The sequence below is a fragment of the Lissotriton vulgaris genome, chromosome 3_1, assembly GCF_964263255.1.
Source record: "Lissotriton vulgaris chromosome 3_1, aLisVul1.2, whole genome shotgun sequence".
NCBI lineage: Eukaryota > Metazoa > Chordata > Amphibia > Caudata > Salamandridae > Lissotriton > Lissotriton vulgaris.
Genome location: NC_141689.1, coordinates 801,412,620 through 801,435,977, shown reverse-complemented (window position 1 = coordinate 801,435,977; position 23,358 = coordinate 801,412,620). Strand labels below are relative to the sequence as shown.

General features: G+C 41.3%; 1 protein-coding gene across 1 annotated transcript in view; it reads left to right on the top strand.

Moving 5' to 3' along the window:
* Positions 1-23,358, top strand: part of FBN2 (fibrillin 2) — a 1,183,434-nt gene that overhangs the window by 1,036,837 nt on the left and 123,239 nt on the right. Inside the window, exons 38-42 of the mRNA XM_086961117.1 lie at positions 617-685; positions 5,718-5,843; positions 6,179-6,304; positions 8,448-8,600; positions 17,289-17,357. Coding sequence (XP_086817243.1) covers positions 617-685; positions 5,718-5,843; positions 6,179-6,304; positions 8,448-8,600; positions 17,289-17,357 — 543 coding nt within the window. The remainder of the gene's footprint in view (positions 1-616; positions 686-5,717; positions 5,844-6,178; positions 6,305-8,447; positions 8,601-17,288; positions 17,358-23,358) is intronic.

The following is a 23,358-nucleotide window of genomic DNA, read 5'->3' as shown; positions in this document are numbered from 1 at the left end:
GTATTACTGTACACCTAAGGCCTGGCTAGTTAATGTTGACTTATGGCCAAACTACTAAATCATTATTAACCTGGTAGGACAAGCGCCTGCAGTGGGCATTACATTCTGACTCTGGTGCTTGAGTACATATACATGTGACCGTGGTTCTCTGATCCATGTTCATTAACTGATCTTTGTTTTCCACGTTAATAACTAAACTGCACAGTCTCCATCTCCTTTTATGCCTCATCCCTTTCCTATACCTCGCACAGTGTTCGAGAAGGAGTGCACCACAGGGGCTACCTACAGTAGGACGTTCTTCCTGATGCTTGTGAAAACCTTCACAGAGGCGAAAGCCGCAACTATTGGTTTTGCCAACACTTGTTCTCTTTTGCTGTGCACAACGCCCCAGTTACTTCTTGGCTAAGTTCAATGATAAACGTTATTGAAGAGAAAGGTAATCTGCCATTGCAGAAATTCCAGCTGCGTAGGAGAGTCATGTATAGGATGATTAGTTTCTTCCTCAGGTAGCATGGCTTTCAACACGCAATAAAAAGTAAATGATAAATAATAACAATACAATATTATACGTGGTACAGCTGTTTATAACATGCACATTCCCATTTTCAATTTACAGCTCAATACAACACCCTTTGTCCTGGAGGTGAAGGATTTCGACCAAATCCTATTACGATCATCTTGGAAGGTGAGTCCATTTGTCATAGCTCGCTAACCATTAATTAATGACAAACAATGATTTGTAAGACTTTTGGACGGGAAACTGGATAAGTCTGGAGTCCAGGTTTGACTTTCTGATGATTTTAGTGTTCTCTTGCAAAAGAAGTAAACAGCATGCCCAGGAGGAAGAATTACATGTTAAGTGCGCAGAAAAAATGGCGGGTGCAATATAAAGCCTGTGTTGCTGCGTGAATAAAGAAAATCCTGCTTATAATGAGATGTGCTTAATTTGCACAGGAAGTTACTTGATTACTTAACAGTGAACGTCATTATTCAAATACAGGAGTTTCTTGTCACAGTTCTACACACCTCCACCCCACCCCTCCTCAGTGATGACCTTCTAATGTAAATGTAAATGTATTTGAGCTTATATAGCGCACAGCTACCCACAAAGGGTTTCCCGGCACTTGCTTAGGGAACCCGTCCTGGTATTCCCCTGTGAGATAACCCCAGCAGGGTATCCACAAGGTGAAAGCCAGGCATCCCGCCGCAAGGGGCCGTTGTGGAGATTAAGCAAGCTATTGCCCAGAGTCGCAGAGTGTGAACCCATGAGTTGAGAAGGCACCAGAGCGAGAATTATCGAGTCCGTGGAATTTTTTGAGCCCAAGACCCGCCGAGGCGGGGAATTGAACCCTGGTCCAGGGCCGATCTCAGCTTCCGGGTCTGCCGCCTCTAACCCCTGAGCCACACTTCTCCACTATCGTGTATTGCTTTGCTTGGAGTTGTACAGGAAAAGAAATGGTTTGACGCGCATTTGTAGACACAGTGGAAAGAGCTTATTTTTTGTAAACATTTTTTTGAGACTGCAAGAATATGTTCTTGTTTTGAAGTTAGCAATGGATTCACCTATCTCTTTGGTCTTGTGTTTATATTTCTTCACATTATCAGTACAGCAATTGTTACACTGAAATGCATAAAAAATGTTTAGTAGTGTACATTACTATGTATTAGTAACCAGAAAATATATTTGTAGCTCCTTTCCCTATGTATGCATAAGTGCAAATATGTTTGCATCGTTGCTGTTTTCTGTCATTTTCCATTAGTTTTAATGCATTTGCTGCAATTGTTATGTTTGTTATAAAAAATGCAATGTTGCTTCTTTGGAACCAATCGCTGATTGAATTTCTGAAGCAATGCAAAAATTGCCCTTCCTGCACATACAAAAATGACGCTTTGCAATTTCTATGTGTGCTGCTCAATGCAGCACACATAGGAGTTTCAAATCGGCATTCTGGATTGTTTATGTGCAAGAAGGGCGATTTGTGATTAACGCCACGCTTCACCATTCTGTTGTAAATATGCACCATTGTTCTATGGCCTAGAGAAGTTCTGGCTTCCTTTCTAAGGCCTTAGTACGCCTGGTATCCCAGTGGGACTAATGACAGAAGCTTCATGCCCTATTGAGAAGTTCTGGTGTTTGTCATGAAGATTTTGGCTGCTGAAAGCCGAAAACCCATTTTGAAACAACAGGGAAAACATGTAGAAAATAGGGGAAAATCTGCGTGGAAACACCAATTCCTGAATGTTATTCCCCTAGAACTTGCAATCCCTAGTACTTTTACGCCCCCTCCCAAATTAGCAAGACCCGCAGTTACATGAATTCTGGGGCAAGGAAATAACAGGAATTTCGGAGAGGCACCACTAATAAGGCCTTGAAGGCATAATGTCTGCAACAGTAAACTGTAAGATTCTCAGAAGTAAACAGAAATGCAAACTATGGAGCCATTTCAAAGATGTATTTGTGAGTATATGAAGTACTACTCTTTTAATACTACTTCAAGTAACTAAAAAACGCCTTTGTCAATTGGCTCTTTCATCTTTAAATGAATCCTACATTATGAGCAGTGAAGTAGTTCTACAGAGGCACTACTTGATATACTCATACATTCCTTTGTGAATTGACTTCTTGGTGCGTGAGTTTGAACTGTGTGGGCATAATGTATACCTTGACTGTGTGAACTTGCTCATACTTTAAATGTTGTCAGACCCTTGGGAGTGCCCAAGGGCATAAAGAATTATGAAGAATGCTCCTCGATGACGTTGTCAAAATAGTACTCTTGTTTCAATCTGGTGTGAATTTTACAGTTTCCCTTTGCAAATATAACATGTAGCCTTTATAATTACAAGGAAATATAAAGCTTTGTCGACTTTGCACTTAGACTTCTGTAATTTCCCTGTGCTAGACCTGTGGTGTAGCATGTTGAAAAAAACATCCTTGTTCCTCGGAATGACATAACTTGCATGAGATATTTAGCCAAATGCTAAAGGGAATCAGAGCCTGATTCACAAACTGCACAATTTAGTATGTTTTGTAGTAGTACAAAACTACCACAAAGTGTACGTTTTGCCTATACTTATTTGTGTGGAGTTCTCAGAGTCGACTGCAGAGTCTCTGCACTTATAAGTATATACTTTAGTAGTATATGGCACAAGGGGATAGGGAAGAAGGGAAGACTTACTTCTAAAGAGTATAGGGACCAGGGAGGAAAAACAGAGGATCATGGAGGGGTTTGGAAGGGACAGCACCCACTCACACAGGAGTAAGCCAATTGTGTTACTCTGGGGGTGGAGACATGTAATTTACATTTTTGTAGTAAGCTGACACCGAGAGTGTGTGAATACCGAAAGTAGTAAACTTACTGCGAAGTGTAAACTTACTCGAAAGTTTAACTTGCCTTTGTGAATCAGGCTCAATGTAATCCTCTAGCGTCAAACCTGAAATGAAACACATCAAATAGAATCAGTGCTGTGCTGTTCGTGACTGGTATACTCATCGGAGGGTTGTGAAACAAGCGAGAATGCATTTGTTTCAAAGATACAGACTCCAGCCCTCTTCTCACAAAATGACATCTTAATTATGAAGTTTAGTTATATTGATCTTAGAAATTATCCTATTTTATTCATCTAATTATCCAAGCCAACTATAGTCTTCGGAGGTGCTTTTCGGGGCTATCCGCCAAACAAAAATTAAATAAATTCAAGTCATAATAAAGATCACCATTTGCAGTACTTATGTGAAAAGTGAGTCATAATGTTTATAGAACTATTGTACACATTACACAGCTACACCCATGAACTTTTTTAGGTTTGCTGCCAAAACCGAGGACCACCGAATTAAAGATATGGTGCATATTTATCAGTCTGGATGTACCTCAATCGCACTTTACGGTGTGGAGGTATGGGGCCATTACCATCATGATGACCTGCAAACAGAGGAAAATAAGTTTCTTAAAAAGTTGCTCTGTTTGCCCACTTCTGCATCTTCTGATTTAATATATAGCGAAGTGGGGATCAATTACCTGACAGATCTAATTGGGTTAAGACCATTATTGTTATGGAGATCTATATGGTTGAAAGAAGAGACTAAATTTAACAGAAACATTATTAAAGATTGTCTCCAATTAGATAATTGTTTAAAGATTCCATGGCTCAACTATATAGTACAAACTTTCATAGATCTATTTAATATAAATATCTTGGAAAACCCCAGTGGAGTAATAGAAATTCCCAAGATTGAATTGACAAATACGTTTTTGCAGGACAAAAAAAGTGACTGTAAAAAAAGGAGTGGGCATTTGACAACTTGCAAGTTCTATTTCTCTCATTTGGAAACTGAGAGGTTCCAGGCATATTTGTGCCAGGTAACTAGATCATCACATCGATTCGTTCTTACAAGAATGAGATTAGGTCTACCATTTGGTAGCATTTCCTTGTGTTAAAAAGTATCCTGCTTCCCCCTGCCCATGTGACGGACATACTAAACAGAGCTCTTTGCACTTTCTCCTTATATGTGACTTGTATTTGAACCTCCGTATTGCTTTCCTTAAACCTTTGTTTAAAAAACACTGCACTTTAACTACAAATGCTGCTATGAGTCTGCTGTTTACCATGCAAGAGCCTGATATTTGTTTTTATACTGCAACTTATATTTTAAGATCAATTCATTTAAGGAAAAGTATGATGTTTTAAAGTGCACTAACATTCAAGACTGTACTCCATTGATATAATGAATTGTATAGGTTTAATCATGTTTTAATATGTGCTATTATGGTCGTTTTTATTTCAACTGAATAAAGCTTATTGAATTGAATTGACATCTTAACTATGAAGTTTAGTTATATTGATCTTAGAAATTATCCCATTTTATTAATCTAATTACCCAAGCCAACTATAGGCCTCGGAGGAGCTTTTCGGGGCTATCCGCCAAACAAAAATTAAATAAATTCAATTCATAATAGAGTTAACCATTTGCAGTACTTATGTGAAAAGTGAGTCATGATGTTTATAAAACTATTGTACACATTATACAGCTATGCCCATGAACTTATAATGGTTATAACTCACCCCTTCTACTTTATCTGATTCATACTGGCATTACAGATTTTAAATGGCGCTTCTTCATCACTGGAACCTGTCTAATATTTTGCAATTGTAGTAATTCATTTATTATGTACATTTGCCACCTGATTCACAAACCTCTTTGTGTCAATAGTGTGTCCTACTCCAGACTTAGGGATGGGGTTAAAGCATAGTGACATTGTATTTATGTGTTTCAATAAATAGCCATTTTGAATAGACTCCCGAGATTAATCTATTACCCATCAAACCTCCCCCTCTTTCCCTTACAGGCAGAAAAAGGAATGACACCCCTTTAAGAAATTGTGGGATTCCTTCAGTCTCTGAGAGTTCTGTACTTTTCTTTACTGGTTGAGTCAGTGGCAATGGGTACTAAAGGACCTTTGTAATATTCATGATTAAACACGATAAATATTGTCCTCTTCCAGAAAACTCAAGAGTTTGACATAATATTAATCTGGAGGATGATACTGGCTTTTGAGTAACAGTAGGTTAGTAACTTGTTCATTTATTAAAAAGGAAACTGGTCCATTTGTCTATTTAACCCCCGTGCTAATGCTGTCATAGTGTTATTTGAGTTTTAATCAGTAACCTGTGGATAGGGGAGATGAGGAGTGGATCTTATAAGTTCATTTTTTTCGCAGATATTGATGAATGTCAGGAGCTTCCAGGACTCTGCCAAGGTGGAAACTGCATCAATACGTTTGGCAGCTTCCAATGTGAATGTCCAACAGGCTACTACCTTAGTGAAACAACACGCATTTGTGAAGGTAACTTAATATCAAAATATATCTTCTTACAAAAGTGTATTTTTGTCTTATGGAGCGATAAATCTGAATATGTTTTAAGGTTTGCCTCTGTGTTTCATATGGAGGAATTCAAAGTACTTTTCTACTCTGCTTGCGACCTCCAGGCAATATTGAATCATCTTGTAAAACTGACATATTGATCAGCGTGATCATATCTTTATGGTCACAGAAGTTGAATTAGATGTCATTACAATTCATTAGACTACTTTGTCAATGTAAACTTTGTGTATTAAATGCATTATCTGCATGTTACCTGAATTTTAAACGTTTGCTAATGTTTTGCTTCTTTTTTCCAGATATTGACGAGTGTTATTCGCAGCCAGGTGTGTGTGGGCCTGGCACATGCTACAATACCCTTGGGAACTACACCTGCATCTGCCCTCCTGAGTACATGCAGGTCAACGGTGGACACAACTGCATGGGTATGGAAGCATCTTCTGCTACTGTGTCTCAATGAAAGTAGAAAAGGGACATTCACTCAACCAGAGAGGACTGGACTTCCCAGTCATACTTATTTCTAGATTGAGAGTTGCGCTTGATACAACCTTGAGTGTCATCGGTGGTGTTGGTACTCTATTTACTGGCAAAAGTTTGTTTGTTGTGTTTATTATGGTCTATTGTAAGTTTCAGCACATATCACTGAGTTTGCATCATCTCACAATACGCCAAGAGAAGTGTGGAAAAAACAAATAATGTTTCATCAAAGGATGGAAGCCAGAAAGAGGGAAGCCTAGAAGATTAACCATTTGTAGAGTCTTGGCTTTTGACTGCATAATGCTCCGGAGACTGTATTCATTTTCTTAGATAGTACTAAGTTTGCATTAATTCTTAACTGTTTCAAGTGCACCACCACCCATACAGGTACTTTTATTTGTGTGTATGTGCCTGCAAGAGAAAAATATACCTTGTTGTCGTTTCTCTTCTCCCATGAACTGCAAGTCTTTCAATGTAACTTCACATGAATGCTATCTTGCCATGTTGCAGTTTTCAGGTTACCATCTCAATATTAATCACACTTTTCTAAATGTTTGTATTAGGTTCCACAGTAGAGAGCTCAAATGATGTCTAGCCAGTGATTGACAACGGTATACGTTGAATTCTTCATGCACTTAGGGGCAGATTTACAAGCCATTTGCAACACTCCTATGCCATTGTTGCGCCACTTTTGTGACGCAGCGGTGGCGTAAACAATACGCCACTATGCAACATATTTACAGCGTGACGCATCTAGTGAGATGCGTCACGTTGTAAAGCCCTGCACTACATTATACCTGCGTCAGGTATACTGTATGCAGGGTGGGGGTTCCGTCGCAAGGAAGGCCTTTAAAAGTGACGCAGTTAAATCTACAAGATTTTACTGAGTTACTTCTACCCCCCGCTGAGTCAAATCCTTATGCCTGCTTGAAGCAGGTGTAAGGAGTGAGGCAGCATATTAGGTATAGGGCACCCCTGAGCAATGCTGGAGTCGCATCGCTCTTGCGACACAACTCCAGCACTGCGTCACCCTTACGCCGACAGATGCATCATGCATCTGTCTATCCTTGCGTCATGGTGTGGCGCATTCTAAATGCGGTGCATCCATGGTGGCGCAAAGGGTTTATTGAGTCACACAAAATAACTGCCGCATCCCTGCTAATTTTCAGGGATGCGTTGGTTATTGTAAATCTGCCCCTTAGTATTTAAGTGTGCATCATGGTAGAAGAGTGTTGATTTGCATGAACTCTGAGCTACATTTGATGGTTATATTGTTATACTAATAGTCCTACTTGAGTATTCCTGGTGCGCTTTATTTGTACCTAGCCCCGATAACCTTCCCATGAGCTGTGCAGGAATGATAGCTATGTTAGAGACTCCTAACCTTAGATGGATGCTTTGCAGGAAGTCTTTGATATATCCACCATGCAGTTCAGTGCCAGGATCCTTGATAAAAGGGAGGGAAGCTGATTTTCCTGTGTTATGATTTGTTCCCTTGATTAAGTCTAAGGCTAACATCCCTGTTGTAACGGCCATCAAAGAATTCACTGTCAGAAGCATGGTTACTTCTATTAGTGCAAGAAAAACACAAACGGTCACCTTGGCACAGGTTTGTTGTGTTTCACACATCAGCTGGACCATGAAACGCATTAATAGGACCACGTCATCATTAATGAGCCTTGGGTACAATAATGATGCAACACAAAACCTTTAACCTAACAATGCATGTCTGCATGGGTAAGCCCACACACAGCAATATGTAAAAAAAGTAAATGTGCACATACTCAGCACATTCTGCATCTTAGATTACAATTGCCTTGTCAGCACTGTATCCAGACGCATTAAGAAATGTCAACAACTAAGCCTTATTAAAATGTACCTTTTTAAGCTTCTAGCAAACTGAAAAGCCATTTGAAAGTGGTATACACATCTTTACTCCAGTTATGCATTAACATTTGCCTAAATTCTAAGATGAACACTTGACTAGAACATAGGTCACAGATTGTATTTTGCTGCACGCGCAGGGCCAAGAAAAGGAACATGGACCGCATTGTCAATTACTTTGCCCTAATTTTGCTTTTTCCCCTTTAGATATGAGAAAGAGCTATTGCTACAAAACCCATAACGGAACAAGCTGTGACAACGAACTTCCATTCAATGTGACAAAGCGGATGTGTTGCTGCACCTACAATGTGGGCAAGGCCTGGGGAAAACCTTGCGAGGCGTGCCCTAAGCCGGGCACAGGTAAGTCATGTTCCAGCATCTCACACATGCAAGCAGTGAGAGAGGTCAGGCATTCAGCAGAAAACCCAGAGAACTAAAGTGGTCATCATTTGTCATATTGATAATTTTGGAGTATCGAGGCACGACCCACTGATCAGTCATATGATGCAGGGCAAGTGGAGTGCAAACTCAGTTTTGAACACTTTACTATATTACTGTTCTACATTTGTGCCTGCGCTGATTTAGTTTTTTATCTTTTCACATTTCTTCACCATGCCTACAGTCATGTGTAAGACAGGACAGAGGACAGCTTCTTCTCTATAAAATTTACTGTAGGATGATGTTTTCTTTTTAGAGGGAGTTCTTCATGCCAAAATTTTGACCAGTAAAGTGGCTCCCCATTGCTGTTAAACAAAGCTTACATGGCTTCAAATGATACGCTGCAACACAGAAGAGCTCTCTGCATGTTTGCTGCTTGAATTGCAGCTGTTTGCCCTTCCCTTTTGTCTTGTGAGTGACCAGTTGGTGAGTGCACAAAGGATTAGTTAGGCTATGCGGTGTTATGGTATTTATATAACCCATTATGCCAGCATACAGTTACCTTAAAATAAATCGGAGGAGGTGGGCATGCAAGCTAGAGGCACCAGAAGAGTAGAAAATATGGGACAGTGAGTAGGGGCGTAAGCGGTGGTGGACTCTGTTTTTGAATCTATAGTGTCACCAGACTGTACAATTGTGGCCTACAGGCCTCCCTCTTGTAAAGTTCCACCGTGATAGAAGCACAGAGCCTTTTCTGATATTCGTATGCATGTCAAATGCATGTATGCATATTGAGTGTGTGTCATAGGTATCATTGCTTGACTGTGTTTTCTGAGTCTGCTGAGTCTGATTAGTTGGACCAGTGGAATCCAGTTTGGATGCTCCTGGTTGAGCCTGGTGCAAGATGGGAGATGAGGATTCACAGGGACAATGGAAGAGTTTTACCTTTGTTCCCAAGGCTGGAGAGTTGAGACCCAGACAATGAGGCGAGAAGGATGTAGACAGACTACGTTTAGAAATTCAATGGTGTCCGTGTTAAGAAGAGAATGCTTAATTTTTTCCGATAATATGTAGATGTTAGGAGTAGAATAGCAGGTTTGTTTTTTCAAAGTGAGAATGTTCATCAGCAGGGACTTCTCTCTGTCGGATTATTTTTTCAGGAAGTCTGACAACAGCAGTGTTAAGAGAGCTCATAATTCATAGAGCCCATGTTTTGGGTCCTCCTGTTTGGAGACAGTCCCATTGCTACCTGCTGAGGTAGTAATCACTTTGCACAAAGAACATGTCTTGAGATCATCCTGGAAATGATAACTGAAAGAGAACCAAGCCAAACCGGTTGTGAAACTTTTGATCTACATTCCCTGTATCAAAAATCTGAATTAAGGGGAAATCCTTTACACCGAGTACCCAAATAGCTACTGTGCTAGTAAGGCTGTTATGTGCCTCTCAGCTGGCTCCCACAATTGAGGGCATATCACCGGAAACAAACACTTTTTGTTGGATGAGTTGAGGACCTGCCTAAAGACCTTAGATGCCTGCCTGCCTGGCTGCTGAGACAGGGTTAGAGTTTACTAGCCTTGCGAAAGGATTGACTCAGGGAAACATTCTGAAATGTTCCCGGCATGAGGAGTACCCCGAGAATGCTAATACCCCAAAAGAGAGAGACAGATGAGTCCTGAGGGGAGAAGGTCCCCCATGGTCTCTCTGCACATTTTATGAGTAAGCTGTATTAGGATTTTGACATAGTGTGCAACGCTAAGCCACCAGCAGTCTGCCATGGGCTCAAGTGACTGGTGCGGCTGCTGCTCACAAGGAGAGTAAGATCACATCACTGCTTGGCCTGGTGACTGCACCGGCCCCAAAGAGACCGCTGTGAGAGATCTTGCCTGGAGCCTGCAAATGCCACTGCTGATATCTGCCTGCAGTCTGCAAGTGTCACTTTGGAAGACAGGTACTGATGCACATTTCCAGTTCCCTGAGTCCTTTCTACAAGCCTTGCCCTGACCGAGGCTGATGCTGCAGTCACCATCACCGTAAGGTGGGAATGGAACACATGTTTGCTGCACAGCCATGCACGCTCTAGAGATTAAACAAAGCACTTAGGCTGTACGTGGGGATGCGAGACTGAGGTGTGCTGGTAAGTTTGTTGTGTCTGCTTGAAACTATTTGCTAAAAGGAATGAGAAAGATATTGAGGTGACTTACTCCTGATTCGGTCATAGCATATGAGCCAACTTTGCCTGAGCCTAACCTCCACCTAAGCCCATAGTGTATTGGGGAGGGTAATGGCAGGATCTCGACCATAATTGGAGCAGAGGGGTTGCTGTCAAGGAATGGGGGACGTAACACTTCACTGTTCGAATCAACTTATGGCAACCCTGTATAACATACCCATTGGATTGTGTAGCATTCAGTTCTGTTGAGGGATTAAAGTTACTCGTGTTTCCATAAAAAATAAGCTGTAAGTTATTGTGTTTGTGTTGTTTGTTCCGGTCTGAGCTCTTGCCTCTCCACAATACCTCCGTGTGACCGTCCTCTCTTGCGACCCTGAAAGTCAAGTGCGGAAACGGTTGTACTTACACCAGTTTGAAGCACTATATTAGGACAGGCGCAAAGACACAAGCGACAAGTTAGCTGAACTGCCTCGCTTGAGCCTGTCTTTCCTGTCCTCCCACCCCTGATCAAGGTTTGACAGCTGCTTTTAAAGGCATTTTGAATATAGGAACTGCTGAGTAATTTCTTATTCTTTCATGGGAGTTGCACTGAGTTGAAGGTTTTTCATTTTACTTATGGGTGATTAGACAAATAAAGACATCCCTGTAGCACTGTGTTGACTAGCTCTCTGATCCACCTGAAATCTCCAAATCTCCATTTTGCTTTTCATGTTAGCACCTACTGAGAACTACAAAGAAATCTGAAAGGCTGGAAAGATCCATTATACTTGGATGAAACATAAGGCCATCTCAGAATGTAAGGGGAGAGTACATATCAGAAATCGAACATTGAGACTATTAAGTGGTCAAGGATGCCCCTTTAGATTTGGATATTGTTTATGGTACTTCCTTAAACTGCATTCCTTCGGGATTATGTTATCCTGCAATAATGTCTTGCAACTAACTGTCCCCATACATCTTTTGAAAGTAAGGACACTGTTGTTCTGAACTCAAAGTAGCTTTTGAGTCGAATCCTCCAAATGGCAGCAGTGCAAATATTCATAACATTATAGTGTATGTATTCTAGTTTCAGAGATGTATTCTAGTATCAGAGATGATGCAAACTAAACAGAGAAGTGATATCAAATCTTAATTGATAGTTTATAATTTACTTTATTTCCCACAATCTGTTATGGTGGTATCACTATGTGTTACATACAACAATAAATGAACTAGGGAAATGCCTAAGCAATTTTATTGAAGAGAGTAAAGAAATTACTCCTGAAGCAACCACAGTATAATATAGTAAAGGTGGGTAATTTATAGATACCCGTGCATGTTGGGATTGCTTCAAATTTACTCTGCATGTTTAGATTAGAGCCTGAGTAAACTGATTTTGTTTGCATATTCTTGTCTAAGAACTTATTTAAGTTTATTCAATTGGTCGTTTAATAGTTTCAGGAGGAAGATATTCACTAGGGTCCAATAGGTTTTGCAACCAGCCACATGAAAATGTGACACACATGGAACAGGGAATTTTGACATTAGGAAGGGTGCAGGAAACCACAGCAATAGGAAAAGGTGGTGTAACCGGGAGGCTTATGTGTTCTCTATTTTGGTGTTAACTTTTTGTAACTCTAAGTCAGGGTAAAGATATGCTCTAGGTGGAGGTGACTACTACGTGAAAGTAACCTCTTTGTAGGGGCGTAACAGACAACCCTGCAGCCCCTGGGGTGTGGGGACCCCCGTCTTTTATACATAAAGAGGGGCCCTTTGCTTGTCAGCTCAAGTATATGGGTATTACCAGAAGCCCCCTCGCCATCCCTGGCAGCGGGCCCACCAAACATTTCCTTACACCACTGCCTCTTTAGAGCCAAGAGTCACATGCATTCAAGTTAACTTATACAGGATCAGGAGCTGTGTTTACCAATATTCCTCTTTCAATAAGGAAGTGTGATATAGGCAACATACCATTTTGATGTAATATTGCTAATAACCATCATTTCTTCTTTTTCTATGGCTCAGCATGTACTTCTTTTATTTTTCACATACTTTTTCTCTTTAATAATGATGGTTGTGTGTAGCCTTTTGAAGCAGATGCACCATAGTAATGCTTAGCTTTACTTGGATGCTGTTAAAAAAATTATCTGCTGAAGCCCTCATTTAGCATTTTACATTAATCTGAAAATGTGCAATATCTGACTTTCCTAAACTATGAACAATGTATGTATAACATTGTGACATCTGGGAAATAGGCTGCCATTGGCAGTGTAGCTCACTAAGTGTCATCTGCACAAAGAGTGTGCCAGTGAGCTGGATGGCACTGCTGTATTGCATGTGGCTGGGTGATCAATTTGGTGCTAGAGTACAAGTGACCTGTACCATCAGCATTGCCAGCATTAGCTCCAGGATTATTGGTGCCCTCTTTAGGATCAAACTCTTCTTTAATAATGACCTGCAGGAAGCTGGGTTTCTATTGCAGTAACCCCCTCACTGTTTTGCCAGACTACTGATCAACTTTGACTTGATGTGCCCTGGGTCCCTGCCAATCAAGTTCCCAGGGCCTGTGTTCTTTCTCAAAACTGTACATTGTACCCCCAAGTGGCACCTCTCTAGCCACATGTCTTTCCCTTGTAAAAGGTACCATGGGTAACAAGGGCACTGTGGCCAAGAAAGCCTCTAATGGCTGCAGCACTTATTGTGCCCCCCTTAGAGGCCCTGTACCTTTACACACACACACACTGCCATTGCAGGCTGCATGTTTTGGTGCAGAACAAAGTGAAGAGTTGACATGGCACACATTCCTGTGTGCCATGCCTACAACCCACTGCCATGTCATAGGTGAGCCAGCCCTCTAGCTGGGTGCACTATACCAGTGATGAGGGTACAGGTGCATGAGCCCTGTACCCCTACAATGTCTAGACCAATTCTAAGACATTATAAGTGCAGTAATGCCATTAAGAGTATATGGTGCTGGGAGTTTGTCATTACGAACTCCACAGCACCATAATGGCTTTACTGGAAACTGGGAAGTTGGGTATCAAACTTCTCAGCACATTAAACCCTCACCGATGCCAGTGTGGGATTTAATGAAAAATGCACTCAGACGGCATCTTAGAGATGCCCTCTGAAAAGCGATCTCTGGTGGGTTCCCTTGCTGATGCACACCAGCCTGCCACAACAAGACATGTTTCTGGATCCCTTGGGTGGGAGCCTTCACTCCGTGAGGTCAGAAACAAAGCTTTTCCTGGGTGGAAGTGGTCACACCTCCTCCAGGCCAGGAAGAGCCATCGGTGGCAGGGGAGCTTCAAAGGCCTTGCCGCCTTTGTAACGCAATGCCCAGCTTCTCATGACTGCCCTCCTTTTCGTCGGGAAGACAGGAGGGAAAAATTAGCACAGCCCAGAAGGTGTCCCCACCTCTGCCAACCCCACCCCTCAGGTAGGGGAGGCGTGATGAAGCCCACTCTTCAGTGCCCGCCATCTTGCAAATGGCAGGCACCCTCCAATCAGGATTAGAGATTGTGCCTACTCCCCCACGAGGGGTGAGCGACCCAAGGGTGTAGTTACCATAAGGTCAGTAGCCCTTTGACTACTGACCTCAAGACCCCTAAAACACCCCCTAAATTTGGTATTTAGGGGTCAGCCCTAAACCAAGAAGACAGATTCCCACAACCTACGAAGAAGAAGGATGAAAGAAGAAGCACAGTAGAGGAGACTGCAAAGATGAACTGACTTGGCCCCAGACCTACCGGCCCATCTGCAGTATCCAGAGATCCTGCACCAAAAGTCACCTTGTCCTGCAGCCAGCGACCTTCAGAACCCCTGGGAGGACTGGCTGCCTTCAACAAAGACCGGATCTCCTGTCAACAGCATCTCTATTCAAAAGAAATTTCCTAGACAGACTCTGACTGCTGAGGACAAAAAAACTTGACGCCTGAAACCACCACTGCACCCGATGCATACGACCCAAATCCTGGTGGCCCACCAGTCCCAGTGTGGTCCCCCGTGTTCCAGAGTCCGAGTCCACTGGGGGTTGACCCCTCCAGGACTCCCCGACATTGCCTACAGCCTCTGCACGGAGAACCCCCAACTGCGAGTGGCCCGGTAAGGTGAAATCCGACCTCAAAAGAAACCCCTGCAGCCAGCCGCCCTGTGCCCTGGAGAAGACAACCTGAGGTGCACCTATGTCCTCGAGCCCTCCAACGTACCTTCCCAGCTGTTGGTTCCTCCCAGAAGTCTTCATCGACTGAGCCTGCAGCCAAAATCTAAACCCGTCAACTCCCATTGAAATCAACAGGGCATCCGACCCCAAAACAGCACCCTGCACCCAGCTGTCCCTGCGCAGCTGTGGGTGCACCTTGTGTGTTTACTCAGATTTCCTTGTCCCTGAGCTTAATACCAGGAACTTTGCTCCTACAACCTTGTGCTCTGCTCATGAGCAGCTACCAACTGGAGGCCCAGTAACCCCCATTGGATAACATTGGACGTCAGCACTCTGCACCCGGCCGCACTAGTGCCTCTGAGGGTGTTCTCAGCGTGCATCCTCGACCCTGGGGCAAGCCTGGTTCTAACTCCAGAATACCAACTCATACAAATAAGTACTTACCTGCAAACCGTCAAATTGATTTTCTTCCAGAGGATTGCAGTGACATGCTTTTCCTTTTAAAATTCTTCTGAGTGGAGTTGGTTTGTATGAAACACTGAAAAACTGTAAATGTACTAAAAGTGAATTACTTATATTTTGTCTAGAAAATGTCTCAGTGTGATATCTAGGCATAGCACACTGATTAGCAAAAGTAACTTAAAAAGTGATCTAAAAAGTATCATGCACAGTAATCTGTAAAGTAACTGAAAAGTAATTTTAAACTGTTGACTTACCTGTAATTCAACCAACTACATTTGAACCTGCATTCAACTGTAAATCACGGCATACAATTTTACAAAGAATTATTTCACTTACCTGCACCAGGCTTGGCTTGGTTCTAGAAATAAAATAACTGACTAATATTTGTATACAATCAAATGAGTCTGAGTTCGGTCTTTCAGTGTGTGACATAATTTTTTGCCTGAGTGTGTACAACAAATGCTTAACACTACCCTCTGATAAAGCCTTACTGCTCGCCCCACACTACCATAAATAGAGACTAAGGTGCTATCTACTTTTACCTCTGCCTACCTTTGTGGTTCCACTGGACTCTGTGCACACTATACCTCATTTTGGTATAGTATATACAGAGCCAGCTTCCGACATATGTTGCTTGGCTTTCATTTCCTCTAACATCTAATTTCTCTAATGCCGTTGAATAATATGTGAGTGTGTACTACAAACAATTATACTGCACTCCCAACAGGTACCCCATGTAGGATATGAATTTGCTGTCTATCACGAGAGCATGCCGCTCTTCTGATGACTCAGCAGAGTACGGGTTGTCAAAGGTTAGCCGTCCAACCTCTCTCCCTATTTAGAGTGGGCGATCAGATGTTTTTTTTGGGTTGCCTGTCACTGCCAGATAAAACCTGGCCATAAAAGACAGTAAAAAAAAAAGTGACCTCACACCATGAAAAAAAAATCCAATGGCATGACGGTCTTTTGATTTGTATTTTTAAAAAACTCCTGCTTTGGAAGTTTGCCTTTGAAAAACAAAAAACTCTGTAAAGGTTTCACGGGAGACTGTCTTATTTGACAGAACCATCCATCAAACTTTTACAACATTGACAGCAACTTCAGTAAGGGTGGTACCTGTCAATATTAACAATTCTCTGCATAGCTGGCGACAACTCTAGCTTTATGGGCAGCAATGTCTTCTGCCCTCTCAGCGTGGTACCCTCCAGAGTGCTAAACTCTAAATCATCCCTTTTTTGCAGCCATTTTTACACAACCACCAAACTACTGACGTTCCCCACAAATGTATACTGTCCTAGTTGAGAATATCAATCTGCAAAAAAGTTACAGTAAAAACGTTAACTCAATTGATGTTACAATGTGGGATTTGCTTCACTTTGAGCTTTAGGTTTAATAAAAAGACAGATTAATGTAGCCTTCGTTCGTTTTTGGGGGAAAGTAACAGGTGCTGAGGCTCTTGGCATCTGCAATCATGACTAATTAGGGTTACACAAGTCAATATTGTGCTCGCATCTCTCTACAATGAAAGACGAGGGCATGTTTTCTGTCAGACTTCCTACGTAACAAAGTATTCATTTTTGTATGGTATACCCTAGCACAGCTAACTTTGTATTGCGTTGCCAAGAAAGAGTCCCTTAAAAACACTTAAATACATTGAAATACAGCAAATTTTCTGAAAAACGTGATTGTCATGTGATTGTTTGCGATGAGATGTGTATATTCCTATTTTTTTTTACTCTGTTCTGCTTTTTGAAATGCTTAACACGTTGATAAGTTGACAAAATGATAAAACTCTCAATGTAACTCAATATTCGTGTTTTACAAGCATTACATTCTAGTACGTTGTTCTCACAGAGCAACAAATGCTGAATGTTTTTTCATCATATATTTACAGCTAATTTTAAGAATCTTTGTGGAACTATCATCGGCTTCACGTTTGACATCCACACTGGCAAACCGGTTGGTAAGTCTGAAAAAATATCGACAAATGAAGAGTCTTTCTAATTACTTGTCTGCTAGAAAGAACCCGTTTCACAGTTTAAAGTGTCTATTGTTTTACAGGACTAAAAGTAAGCCTTCTGCATGGGCCTCTTTGTTGTAATGGCTGACGTGGAGCCACACAGATTCCATAATGCCAAAGCACAGAGTTCCCGTTTCCATTTTCCATGGTATATTGTTTCAAGATGGATTGCTATCAAATTAGAAACTTATTGTGCACATTGAAAATGGCCTTTCATGAGGAATCATAAGAGATTCCTTCATCATGTTCTTTTGAAGAATCCATCACAATTTCAATAAAATCTGAAGCAGCTGTACAGTAGCGTGAGCGCTATGTAAATTCCTTAAATAGCAATGTGCTCATTAACAGAATGTATGGAATGATCTTGGCTGAGCAGCAAGAGTCTTATAACACTACATAGGCAAACAAAACATAGGAGTGGATGTTATCTGTTATTCTATCTCTTTGTTGTTTTGTTTGTTCTTCTTCACACTCAGTCTATATTTACAATAATTGTTCTAATTTTTTTATGCATGTAGATAGTGGTGTTTCTATATTACGAACCTAACCAAAAGGCAGCATAGGCATGTCCCTAGACAAAGACAAGCATAAATTCAAGGAGTACTAGGAGAGGCAGCTGGTTTGTGGGCAGTGGATGCATTGTGATGTAGTGTTCTTTAACCCCTTAAGGTCTGAGGATTTTCTACACCAGTGCTGAGCATTTTCTTTTGTGCTTGGGGCACTGTGTGCTCTTAGTCTGTGCTCTTTGGCCTTTATAATTTTATTTCCCACAAAAGGTATCCAGGCCAAATTTGCATTGCTTTTCTTCAACATCCTGGGGATGCTAAAAGGGTTTATGGACTTTCCAAGAGGGAACCAAGAACATTTATCAACATTTTGTTTTTTGAGGGGCGGGGAAAAGTGATGTACAAGAAAGTGATTTTTTTTCTTCTAAAAACATCATGAGCGAAGGTTTTGCTGTGCTTGGATCACAATCTTCTTAGCTTTCAGGAAGAAGCTCAGTTGTATCAAAAAACATTATTTTACCACAGTTTTTGCATTTTTCTAAGAACTGGCATAATTTTCCCAATTTTTGTGATTTCAACCTTCTTGCAGTTTGTGGTTGAAACAGTTGTGAAACCCATAGGTGATTCTGCAAAGTTATACATGTCTGAAAAGTAGGCACAGCTCCGAATTCAGCAAGGCATCATTTGTGTAGATCCACAAACGTTTTCCAAAGAAACTAATACTTGATAATAAAAATAATGAAATAAGCAGATAAAATAGCAATTGGTTACAACATTTTCATATGTAAGTTTTTTGCCACAGTGCCTGACATACTGTTAAATCTTTCAGACACTTCTGGTTGCAAGGAGATATAAGTATTGTAGGTTATCCGAAAACACAATACCCAGAGCCAACAACTAAGTAGCAGATTTTAATAATTTTTATCAGGTGCTGAATATGCTGCAATTCATATGGTAAAAGCTGATGGATGAAAAATGGGTATGAAGGAAAGCTATGTAATTCTAAAATGTGCATATGATACTCAGCTTGGTAACAATGGTTATTTGTACACCTCTGAATTTGGGGTTACCCATCCTATCGCAGAATTCGGAGGGCATTTTGCAAAATCTGTCCTTACTTTCACACTGGTTTATAATATGAAGTCGAAAACGCCGAGAAATCCAATTGATAATAACAAATGTTCAACTATTCTGGGTTACCTCACATCTTCTGATAAAAATGTTAGCCCTAGATGTCTTTCCTGGGAAGGGAAAGGGAGGGTGATCATGCCCCTCCACCAGGAAAAGGAAAATCAAAATTATTTTGTCTTCTAGGGAGGAGTTGATCCATGCCGGGGGAGAGGGGTGCTAACTCCCCCCACAGTCACACACACAAAACACAAATCCTTGATGTCTAGTGGGCAGTGCACCCGTGATTCATGAGCAAGGGGTTTGTTGGCAACCCACATTGCTAAAAAGGGGAGACTCTCCAATTTCCAGGGATGCCTCCCTAAAATGGAGAGCAGGTGGCTTTAAATAAATATCCCACAAAACGCTCTCAGAGCTGTACTTACCTGCTCCTGATGATGTCATCTGGTGGGATCTGCACTGTCATGTCAGCAGTGTGGCTTGCTGATGTCACTGATGGGTGGGGAGGTCTGGCTGGCTCTGGGCTGACAGGGGAATGATTCCAAGTAAGCCTCCACAGGTGCCCATATGGGAGCAGTCTATGAGTTTCCCCGCACCTCACTAGGAGGATGACTCATTGGCATTCTCAAAAAAGGGTATGGGAGGTGCACAACAAAGTTACATAGGAAGTTAATGCAAAAGTTGTTGCGTTTTAGGGTGCTCTCGCCGGGTGGTGTTGTCCGTCTGCACACCACTAAATACTACTGGAAGTTGTGTTTGCGGGAACCGCAGGTACATCCCCAATGAGGCACACCAAAAATGATCACACAAAAGTGCTTCGTGAATTCCTTGAATTTTTCACGTTTATTTTCTTTAAAGTTACTTCATTTGTGAATTGTTTATTCTTTGTTGATATTTAAAGCATATCATAAGACAACATCATTGTGCATCCGAACTGTAATATCCTATGCATTTCGGGCTGTTTAGCCCTTGGTCACGGATAAGCTGAGGAGGAAGAGTAAAAAAGGGGGGGTGTAAGGGATAATGCTCTAGAGTTTCACGTGAATAATATGTACAGAGTGCTCATGGTGCTATTTAAACGGATTATCTACTGTGGGTGGAGTGAGGTAGTTGTGATCAGAAAGGATGAAAAATAATAGAGTGATGCGGGCACGGCTAACTCATAGCGTCAGATGCTGAGATTCCAGCTGAAAAGTAACATGCAGGTCTAAAGAAAAGTATTTAAGCCGGCGTGGGCGTGCTCCGCGATCAAACGGTTGCGTGTGGGTTTCGGACTAGTAAAATTGCGCGTTAGCATGCACTTACTTCAGGATGAGAAACATAGCGGCGTAAAAACGCGTGCTCATTCGAGTAGCAGCCGGTTGTCTGTTGTGTCAGGAAAAAACACGGGAGGTTAAATGCTTAAAAAAATGAAAATAAAAAGTGAAGGTGGACTAACGTATAGCGGTGAAGTTAGAAAAGTGTGGCAGCCATATTGGAATGGTGAAGTTATGGAGAAAATAGGAACAAGGTACATTCAATGTGTGAGCGATATCAGAATCTACATGGCACAGTTATAAACACTGTATACAAAATTATAAAAAACAACTTAATTCAGTACGATCATTAAGCCCGTTCGGCTTAAGAGTCTGTAGCATGTAAATCCATTCAAGTTCTCTTTTAAGTAGGAACTTGGTGTTGTCAGTTCCTTCTCTTTTCAACACCGTTTCAAGAATAATGAATTTCATTTGAGCGATGGTGTGGCTAGCCTCAATGAAATGCATGGCAAGGTTAGATTTTTCAGATCTTAGTCTAATGTTAGACTTGTGTTCGTTGAGGCGTATTTTCATTTTCCGTTCTGTCTTGCCAATGTACAGTTTGCCACACGGGCATTTCAATGCATAGATTACATTGGCAGTATCACATGTCGCGTCCACCTTGAGTTTTACGTCATGACCCTTCATAGGATGCTGTATAGTATTTCCTTTTATTGCACTGTTACAGTGACTGCAATTACGGCATGGTTGGGTGCCGCGATGGTGTTTTAGTGGCTCAATGGGTTTAGTTAGGATTTCTTTCAAGTTGTTACTTCTGGTATGAGCGAAGATCGGAGGTTGCTCGAAAATTCCCATGAAATCGGGTTCATTTTTTAACACAGGCCAATGTTTGCAGATAATCTTTTTATATTTGTAACTAGCTGTTGAATACTTGGACACAAGCACCATACGTTGTTTTGAATCCTTTAGAGACTTGGTCATGCTTTCTGTTCTTGAAATGATGGTGACACGATCGCGTGCTTGTTTCAGAACGTTGTGAGGGTATCCTCGTTCGAGGAATCTGTTTTCCATTTCTGTGATACGTTCTTCAGCCAGCTGTTCATCAGGCACTATTCGTTTGACGCGTAGCATCTGGGAGAATGGGAGGTGTTTTTTGAGGGAGCCTTGATGAAAACTAGAATAGTGTAGGGCATTGTTTCGATCGGTACTCTTCCTATAAAGGTCGGTGACCAAACCTTGTGAGGTATTTTTTATATGTACATCCAGAAATGCGATATCTGTATCGCTGATGAGCCATGTCAGTTTGATGCGTGGATCTTTATCATTGATTTCAGTCATGAGGTCATGTAGGGTTTCCTTGGTGTCTGACCACAGAAAGAAAAGGTCATCAATGTATCGTGTGTACAGTTTGGCATGCTTCTGAAAATTCTGGTTGGTGTATATATAGTTCTTTTCGAAGTTTTCCATATATGTATTTGCGTATGACGGGGCAGCACAATTCCCCATGGCCATCCCAGAGAGTTGTAGAAACCATCGATCATCCACTTTGAAGTACGAATGGTACAGGGTGAAAATCATTAATTCAATTAGAAATGTTTGGAGTTTCACATCAATTCCACTATTCAGTAATGTTTGTTCAATTGCTTCAATTCCTCCTAGGTGCGGTATAGAGGTATATAATGAACTCACATCAGCTGTGCATAGTATGTAAGATTCATTGTGTAGGTTCGGTATTTTGGAAAGTTTCAACAAAAAGTCAGTAGTGTCCTTGATGTAACTGTGAGATTGGATCACTAACGGTTGTAAATATTTGTCGATAAATTTGCCAGTTCTCTCATGTATGGATTTCTTGGTAGATACTATGGGCCTGAATGGTGGGTCCATCAAATTTTTGTGGATTTTGGGGCTCATATGTATTGTAGGACTTTTTGGACAATCAATCAGCAAATATTTTTTGGTACGTTCTTCGATGATTCCGTTTTGAAATGCTTTAAGAACAATGTCTTTCAGTAAGTCTTGATACTCGTTTGTAGGATTACAGTTCAGTACCATATAGGTAGAAGTGTCTTCTATGTGCTCTTTCAGTTTGTTCTGATACATCTCACTGTCCAAGATAACTAGTGCGCCTCCTTTATCCGCTTTAGTAATGTTGATGTCAGGATTATTAGCCAATGATTTCAGTGTATCACGATCTTTGGTGGTTAAGTTCTGAATCTTCCTTGGTGTTTTAAAATTGATATTAGAGAGATCCTGGCGAACTAAAGTTTCAAACAAGTCTATGCATTTGTGGCTGGTCGGTGGTAAATATGTACTTGGTGGTCGTAGTCCTTTAAGTTCATCCTCTTTAGTGGTGGTTACAGGAGGTAAAACATTGTCGAAAAAATGTCTGAGTCTGAGTTTGCGGGTAAATTTGAATGTACTTACTTCAAGTTCCAAAAGGTTAGTTGAAGTGGTTGGGATAAATGAAGTACCTTTCTCCAATAGTTTCATTTGATAGTCGCTGATTGCCGTCTTCGAGATGTTAATCACGAGACTTGTTTCTTTTTGGCGATTGTGCTCCTGGTGGTTGGTGGACTGATATCTCTGTCTTTTGTTTTTGCTCCGCCTGGGTCGTCGGGAGGAGCTTGGCTTACCTCTAAAAAAGACTGTGATGATGTAGTTAGGTCTTGGGGTTGATTGGCACTCGATGTGCTGGCTTGTTCTTTATTGATTGGTTGCCTGGACGGTTGGGGACGTTTAGGTGGAATCCTTGTCGAATCTGAATCAGATGATGAGGTGTCAGTGTTCATGGTTGATGGTTTGTTACAACGTCTTTGGGCATAGACATCAGCCCAAGAGTAAACTTCATCCAGCTTGTAATCAAGCGTATCGCGTCGGAATTTTCTGACTTTACGTTCTAATATTTCCTTCTGATATTTATCCAAGATGGTTTTAGTGTCTTCAAGCATAGATGTTAATTACTCGGGTGTGAGTAGATTTTTTACTTCTTCTTGTAATTCTTTCATTTCCGTCTCCATTTCTTTAAGGATGCCTGCCAGTTCCTCGACAATCAAC